General features: G+C 35.1%; 2 protein-coding genes across 3 annotated transcripts in view; both read left to right on the top strand.

The window, feature by feature from the left end:
* LOC110463139 overlaps window positions 1–6,191 on the top strand; it is a 30,051-nt gene extending 23,860 nt beyond the window's left edge. For both annotated transcript variants that reach the window (XM_021517507.1, XM_021517508.1), the window contains exons 17-21: window positions 291–383; window positions 2,703–2,783; window positions 3,605–3,677; window positions 5,262–5,338; window positions 6,079–6,191. In XM_021517507.1, the coding sequence (XP_021373182.1) occupies window positions 291–383; window positions 2,703–2,783; window positions 3,605–3,677; window positions 5,262–5,338; window positions 6,079–6,165 (411 nt within the window). In that variant the 3' untranslated portion in view covers window positions 6,166–6,191. The remainder of the gene's footprint in view (window positions 1–290; window positions 384–2,702; window positions 2,784–3,604; window positions 3,678–5,261; window positions 5,339–6,078) is intronic.
* Window positions 6,192–8,162: 1,971 nt separating this feature from the next.
* The window catches only part of LOC110463140, a 15,013-nt gene continuing 14,403 nt past the window's right edge, over window positions 8,163–8,772 (top strand). Inside the window, exon 1 of the mRNA XM_021517509.1 lies at window positions 8,163–8,283. Coding sequence (XP_021373184.1) covers window positions 8,183–8,283 — 101 coding nt within the window. The 5' untranslated portion in view covers window positions 8,163–8,182. The remainder of the gene's footprint in view (window positions 8,284–8,772) is intronic.

The following is an 8,772-nucleotide window of genomic DNA, read 5'->3' as shown; positions in this document are numbered from 1 at the left end:
GGGGGGTTCAAAGGGCTATCACCTTTGTCCAAATATATGATACTGACAAACATTTAAGGTCTGAACTTTAAATTCACAAATGATATGTTACGCATGAGGTATTATCTAGATTTATTGTTCCTAAAAAATCTTGGCAAATTAAAATGTGACTTTTTATGATAATTTATTTTTTTGTCTTTTTTATACAGATATAGTTTTACTTAAGCTGAAACATGATAGAATTGAAAGTGACAGTAGAGAAGATAGTACTAGGTAGAGGTAGATTGCTGATTACCATGTATCTGTTCCAGGCGCTACAGAGGCTGAGCAGTTTGAACTGGTACTGTCAAGCCCTATTTATACAGGTAGTGGGCGACACCTTACCAGAGTTACCTGTCCTACAGGTGTGTACATGTGCTATTAAAACAATGTTATGTCAAAACTGTCAGGACCATTAAAAATATTCTTCAGTGCATTAGCAGATTATTTGAAAACATTAATGATTGTATTCATAGTTGTATCCTGCAATCAAATTGGACAGATCTTATACACATATAACCAGTAGTTTCAAAAGCTCACTTTTTTTTAAATGTCAGTCATATGTTTGGTTATTTTACCATCAAAGATGTAATTATTTGGCAACTTGGGCGCCCAGTTTGCACAAATCGAGCAGGCCTTGTGTTGCCTATAGTGACTGCACATCACTTTCCCTTCTTGTTTATGATTACAATTTGTGTTGTCATTTACATTTTTTTCAAGATTCTAATAAATAATATGCAAATTTGGATAATGTACTTAAGTTTTACAAGATTTGTTAAGAACAGACACCTATTGATGAACTATTATGGTGATCAGTTTTTTCTTAGTGTAACCATTAATGTTACTAATGTATAGGTCCGATGGCACAGTGGATAACGCACTCTCCTTTCACCTAGGCGGCCAGGGTTTGTTTCCCCGATCGGACATGAAAATGTTTGGGGTCACCTTTCCAATCATGTAGGTTTTGTCTGGGTACTCCAATTTCCTCCCACATTAAGACCCCCACATGCTAACATCTGAGCCAACAGTAGTGATTAATATGAGTTGAAATAACTTGTTTCATAATTGTTGTAAAATAAATTCGTTACACGTGACTGCCGACTAACCAGGTAAATAATTAGCTGTATGTTTTGCACGCTCAACAATTTGATACATTAGAAAAATTTTGTCAGGACGACTCCTTCTAAAGTAATGGACGGATTTCAACGAAACTTTCCATATATGATAAATATAACTACCACCTTAAGTTGTGCATCCAGGTATTATTTTTTCATTCTGACCTTTTTTTAACGAAGTAATTGCCCTTTGTTGAAAAATGCTTTCCCACACAGTTCTCCAAAACTTCTGGGCCAATTTCAATGAAAGTTTTCACATATGATAACTACCACCTGATGTTGTGCATCCAGGTTTGATTTTTTTCAATCTGTCCCTTTTTTTGGAGTAATGGCCCTTTGTTGAAAAATGCTTGTCCTGACAACTCCTCCAAGACTGTGCGGCCAATTTCAACGGAAGTTTTCAGATATGATAACTACCCCCTAATGTTGTGCATCCAGGATTTTTTTCCAACCCTTTTTTAAGGATTTATGTCCCTTTGTTGAAAAATTCTTGTCCTGACAACTTTTCCTAATCTACTGGGCCAATTTCAATTTTTTTACAAATATGATAACTGCCCCCTGACGTTGTGCATCCAAGTAGTACCTTTTCATTCGAACCCTTTTAAAAGGAGATATGATCCTTCGTTGAATAAACCTTTCTCTGCCTCAATAAACTGCTGCGCTGATTTCAATGAAAGTTTACACATATTGTAATCACCCCTTGATGTCGTGCATAAGGCTAGTATTTTTTGTATTTCAACCCTTTTTAAGGAGTTATGGCCCTTTGTTAAAAATCTTTGTCCTGACATCTTTTCCTTAACTAATAGGACAATTTTAGCAAAACTGGTTCATCTGGGCTAACAAGATTTGGTATGTAAGTGTGTTTTGGCATGGGGATGGAGTACAGGAAGTATGTCAGTGACCAGTATACTTAAATAAGTGTACAGCTCACAGTCAATAAAGAAATCATCACTGGTTGGAGACTATGGATTGCTTTGCAATGCTTTGCCTTAGTAAGCCTTTACCTTCCAGTTCTCGTTTATATAGCAGCGGGCGCAGGATATTAGTTAGCCTTTACCTTACAGTTCTGGTTTATATAGGAGCGCTGGGTATTAGTTAGCCTTTGGCTTACAGTTCTGGTTTATATAGGGGCGCGGGGTATTAGTTAGCCTTTACCTTACAGTTCTGGTTTATATAGGGGCGCGGGGAATTAGTTAGCCTTTGGCTTACAGTTTGAGTTATCGCTGTATTGATAATGTCATACTACACGATACCCAATGACATCACTATAACATGATGTCACAAACAGTAGCTCGTACATCATCAATTCTGGTATTACTACCTTGAATTCTTTCTCCACTGTGGTCAGAGAAAGAATAGCCTTTTTCTGTAAAGTAATGTTCCATGTAAATCTTGTATTTCCATCCAGCACTTCAGGCAACTTCATGTGCTACCCTGAAACAGCATTCAACTCCCACTGTCTAGATTCTTACCATTGATTGTATCTTCGTTTGTTTTTAACTCTAATCTACCTTTGAACTATATGTTAAGCATGAACCTGAACATTACAGGTATATTTATGTCTTTCAGAGCTATTTAGAGAATTTGCGTTTGGAATCGTCCAATAAGGGCGCAGCTGCGACAAGACTTCGTGAGAGACCAGATGCTTTGGTGTGTGTATATAAAAATGTATAGTCTTCTGCTATACACTGGATGTATATAGATGGGTCACACTTTGTGATATATCCAACAGATTGTAATGTATTGATGATGAATGGTTAAATACAGTCTTGTATCAAAATGTAGATGATCAAACAAACTTTTGGTTTCCTAGGCCATTTTCGTTTATCGCTATCCAAACAGTTGAACCGGTTGGACCAGAGTAGTTCGTTTATGAAATAAGGTCGGACCTAGTAATCTTATGCTGCTTTCAGACGAGCCTTTACAAAGTCTTGCAAGGCCTTCATAAACTTTTACTGGTCCGCAAGGTTTGGTTTGGTTTAGTATTGTTTAACGTCCTATTAACAGCTATAGTCATTTAAGGATGGGGTCCGCAAGGATTTATACCCGAAAATGTGACATTTAAAAGGGACGTACCGGTTGTTCCGCATAAACAAACAGGCCCTTGGTGTACAATTCTAGTGCCACTCTTTCCCAGTGAGCCAGTGGTACAATTCTAGTGCCACTCTTTCCCAGTGAGCCAGTGGTACAATTATTTTACCATAATGGCCAGTGATGTCATCATCAATGAAATTACCATTGCTTTTCTCTGCACAAAATTGTCATTTCAAGCTACTTAGAAATAATTGAAGATTTATAGTTTCACTGTAAAAAACATTTTGTGTATTTTTTTTGTAATTTTATGTCCCAAATAAAGTTTCATTTCCTATCAAAATTGTCTGTAATATTTTTTGAAAATTATTTGACATGAAAGAGCATTTTCAAAAATACTAGGGAAAAACTTCGACATAAAATATTTGTTTGTCACTTAGGGGAAAAATTTTGACCTCAGTGACGTCATCCATGGTCAAGAGAGTGAAAGGATTCAAAACCATGAACGTTATGGTGAGTAAGTCAAGGGAGATAACTTTGAATCTGTGTACTATATATGTATACACATGTACTATAATAATACTAACAACATTTTATATTTTATCAGTAGCTTTAACCATTTTGGCCAAAGTGATTTTATACTGGGTGTAACTCATGTATATGTGTAAAATAAGAAACATTTTTAAGGACTTCCCACCGTTCGTAATACACATGTTTTCCTTATTGTATTTTCGTGTCGTCATTTCCGTATTGCGTATCGGGCATTCCATTACCGTAGTGTAAATTTTAGTAACACCGGGTAAACAATAGTACATGTGCCGTGACGATGATATATGTCAACACTTGATATCGAGACTTAACTTGGAAATGTGTAATCACACGTACTTGTAAAATAAAGCTTATGATAGAAAGACATTAACTAATTCACGGGAAGACACTGACATAAGATCAGACGACTTCAAGAAGGTCGTATATGAGGCGCATGGAATGCAGACTGATGTGTTTTGTTTACCGACCTCACCTGTACGTATCACGTGCTAACAGTAGTTCACAAGCGCTTGGTCGCTACGACTTTTGTTGTCGAGCAAGTTACGCTCTGTCAGATAAATCGTTCACAAATTCAATTACAACAGAGATGTATATACTGGCTTTATATGTCTCTGATTACAATAACTCTGTGAAAATGGTGGTTTGTAAAATATCAAGATCCCTATAAAATGCAAGTGCATGGGCGTGCACATGATAACGGAATACCATGCAATAGCCTATGGTTACATATGTACCTGACATGTAATATTCCATGCGTAAGCGGGCTATGGAGTGATGTCCAAAGTGTACATAATTGAGAGTAATTTTGTTCCATAAAAGAACAGTAAATTGACAATTAGATATAGTAATTTATTTTTTTCTGTCGTTTTTGGTATAGTAAAGAAAATAAGTGTCATTGTATAAATTCTATCCCTCTGCAAAAAGTTCTGATTTTTTCCAAGGTAGACAACTCTCACCAGGATCAAAATTATTGTAAAATGTAAAATAAATGAGTTAGAAAGACTTTGTGTGTATTTGGTTCAATTTTTCACTCTTTTTGTATGTAACTATGTGTCCTGTTTCCTTGTATCTTGTATTTAGTAACTTTTATCCATACAATTACAATAAAAACTTTTTGTAACATTTTGTAGATATTTATGATAAATAAAATATTTATAGGGTTGATTAGGAATGTTTCTTTTCATCAATTTATTTTTGTAATAGTTTTGAACAATGCCACACACTAAAAAAGTGAAAGTGTTGAATTTGACAAAAATTCAATTTTTCGGTATTTTTTACAAAAAAATCCCCAGTTTATCGGAATGCTTAGATTTTCATATAATCATCTCTACATATTGACATAACCATTATGTGAAACTTTCATTGAATTCTGCTGGCTAATTGCGAAAGGGTGGAGCCACCTTAAGAAGGTGTAGGAGTGTCAGTGAACACATGTATAGAATAATATATAGGAATTAGAATAGATTTAACAAATAAGAAATTGAATATTAATTTTTATGATGCAATGTCAGATTCTGACAGAAGAATGTGTCTAATCCTTTGTTTCAGTGATAGATGTTGCTGCCAATATGGTGGAAAACTTGACTGTATCAAAACTCATTGCCAAGGACTCTGTACTCTTAAAGGTAAAACTTAGAGCTTAGAGAAAAAGATTACACTTAATACAAATACGTTAAGGATTTGTCAAGTTTGCAAAACAAATGTGTAAGGAACATTTAAAAAGGAATTCTGTTTAATATTTCAAATGTTTACTGAACAGTTGCTTTGAGATTCCATCATGTTCATTCTGTATTACAAATAGGAATAATTTGCATATATTTATTAAGTACAAGGAACATGATTGGCTAATACCGGTAAGTCCCAAAGAACATGATCATTCAATAAATGACAATTGATTTGTTACAAGGAACATGATTGGACAATATATGAGTTTGTTCAAATGAACCTGATTGACTAGTAAGTGTAACAGTAGATGTAAATTGCCAGCAATTTTAAATTTGTTTGTTACAAGGAAAACGATTGGTCATTAAACATGTTTATAACAAGAAATGTGGTTGGCTAATATACATGGTATTCTTGCACCACTAAACTTAAAAACTTGTTGTCATTGACATGACAGAATTAGGGTCTTCCACTTAATGACCTAATATAATGTTTTGCTGTCTGGAGGACAGAAGTGTATTTAATTAATCCAATATTTGTGATTTATACTGTTAAATTCAAAACGACATGATGAATGGCGGATGTGACGTTTTTAAATGTCAACTAATGACAATCTTATGATGGTAGGCACCACAATCACCTGGGATCTCTTGTTTCAAATTGACTTTAGATTTTTATTCTATTTTAACATGAATTGTCTAAGTATGTTGTGGATACTCACCTAGACATGGTTTGGTATGACTTATATTTTAACATGAATTGTTTCAGTACGTTGTGGATACTCACCTAGACATGGTTTGGTATGACTTATATTTTAACATGAATTGTTTCAGTACGTTGTGGATACTCACCTAGACATGGTTTGGTATGACTTATATTTTAACATGAATTGTTTCAGTACGTTGTGGATACTCACCTAGACATGGTTTGGTATGACTTATATTTTAACATGAATTGTTTCAGTACGTTGTGGATACTCACCTAGACATGGTTTGGTATGACTTATATTTTAACATGAATTGTTTCAGTACGTTGTGGATACTCACCTAGACATGGTTTGGTATGACTTATATTTTAACATGAATTGTTTCAGTACGTTGTGGATACTCACCTAGACATGGTTTGGTATGACTTATATTTTAACATGAATTGTTTCAGTACGTTGTGGATACTCACCTAGACATGGTTTGGTATGACTTATATTTTAACATGAATTGTTTCAGTACGTTGTGGATACTCACCTAGACATGGTTTGGTATGACTTATATTTTAACATGAATTGTTTCAGTACGTTGTGGATACTCACCTAGACATGGTTTGGTATGACTTATATTTTAACATGAATTGTTTCAGTACGTTGTGGATACTCACCTAGACATGGTTTGGTATGACTTATATTTTAACATGAATTGTTTCAGTACGTTGTGGATACTCACCTAGACATGGTTTGGTATGACTTATATTTTAACATGAATTGTTTCAGTACGTTGTGGATACTCACCTAGACATGGTTTGGTATGACTTATATTTTAACATGAATTGTTTCAGTACGTTGTGGATACTCACCTAGACATGGTTTGGTATGACTTATATTTTAACATGAATTGTTTCAGTACGTTGTGGATACTCACCTAGACATGGTTTGGTATGACTTATATTTTAACATGAATTGTTTCAGTACGTTGTGGATACTCACCTAGACATGGTTTGGTATGACTTATATTTTAACATGAATTGTTTCAGTACGTTGTGGATACTCACCTAGACATGGTTTGGTATGACTTATATTTTAACATGAATTGTTTCAGTACGTTGTGGATACTCACCTAGACATGGTTTGGTATGACTTATATTTTAACATGAATTGTTTCAGTACGTTGTGGATACTCACCTAGACATGGTTTGGTATGACTTATATTTTAACATGAATTGTTTCAGTACGTTGTGGATACTCACCTAGACATGGTTTGGTATGACTTATATTTTAACATGAATTGTTTCAGTACGTTGTGGATACTCACCTAGACATGGTTTGGTATGACTTATATTTTAACATGAATTGTTTCAGTACGTTGTGGATACTCACCTAGACATGGTTTGGTATGACTTATATTTTAACATGAATTGTTTCAGTACGTTGTGGATACTCACCTAGACATGGTTTGGTATGACTTATATTTTAACATGAATTGTTTCAGTACGTTGTGGATACTCACCTAGACATGGTTTGGTATGACTTATATTTTAACATGAATTGTTTCAGTACGTTGTGGATACTCACCTAGACATGGTTTGGTATGACTTATATTTTAACATGAATTGTTTCAGTACGTTGTGGATACTCACCTAGACATGGTTTGGTATGACTTATATTTTAACATGAATTGTTTCAGTACGTTGTGGATACTCACCTAGACATGGTTTGGTATGACTTATATTTTAACATGAATTGTTTCAGTACGTTGTGGATACTCACCTAGACATGGTTTGGTATGACTTATATTTTAACATGAATTGTTTCAGTACGTTGTGGATACTCACCTAGACATGGTTTGGTATGACTTATATTTTAACATGAATTGTTTCAGTACGTTGTGGATACTCACCTAGACATGGTTTGGTATGACTTATATTTTAACATGAATTGTTTCAGTACGTTGTGGATACTCACCTAGACATGGTTTGGTATGACTTATATTTTAACATGAATTGTTTCAGTACGTTGTGGATACTCACCTAGACATGGTTTGGTATGACTTATATTTTAACATGAATTGTTTCAGTACGTTGTGGATACTCACCTAGACATGGTTTGGTATGACTTCCTTGTGGATATATCAACTGAAGACCACTTCCCTCCAAACCCATACCCTCACTTCCTGTCTGTACTGCGACGGTCAGCCTTCAAGTAAGTGCTGCCTCTTCGTTATATGACCTCATTGTGTAGGACCTTTTTAGGTCACCTGAGCTTTGCTCAAGTGACCTATTCCAATCGCTTTTCGTCCGTCGTCGTCCGTCGTCCGTTGTGCGTCATGCGTCGTGCATAAACTTTTACATTTTCAACTTCTTCTCAAGAACCAGTGGATTTTTTCAAACTTGGTCAAAATCATCCTTGGTAGATGAGGCTTCAAAATTGTAAAATTGGGATTCCTACCCCAACCCCTGGGGCTAGGGCGGGGCCCCAAAGGGAAAATTAACCAATATTTCAAAAATCTTCTTCTCCAGACTCAGAGGTAGGTACTACACTCATTTTCTCTACGTGGAAAGAAAGATCATCAAGGGCTATACTTAAATTGTAAATTTCAGGACCCCCGAGCTATCCGTTCTCCCTTGGGGAGGGGGTAAAGTTTACTATAGTTTATATAGGGAAACAACACTTTTGGGTATATTTTGACAA

The sequence above is a fragment of the Mizuhopecten yessoensis genome, unplaced genomic scaffold, assembly GCF_002113885.1.
Source record: "Mizuhopecten yessoensis strain PY_sf001 unplaced genomic scaffold, ASM211388v2 scaffold10867, whole genome shotgun sequence".
Taxonomy (NCBI): domain Eukaryota; kingdom Metazoa; phylum Mollusca; class Bivalvia; order Pectinida; family Pectinidae; genus Mizuhopecten; species Mizuhopecten yessoensis.
The sequence above is the reverse complement of the archived record's forward strand: the minus strand, read 5'-3'. Positions and strand labels throughout refer to the sequence as shown.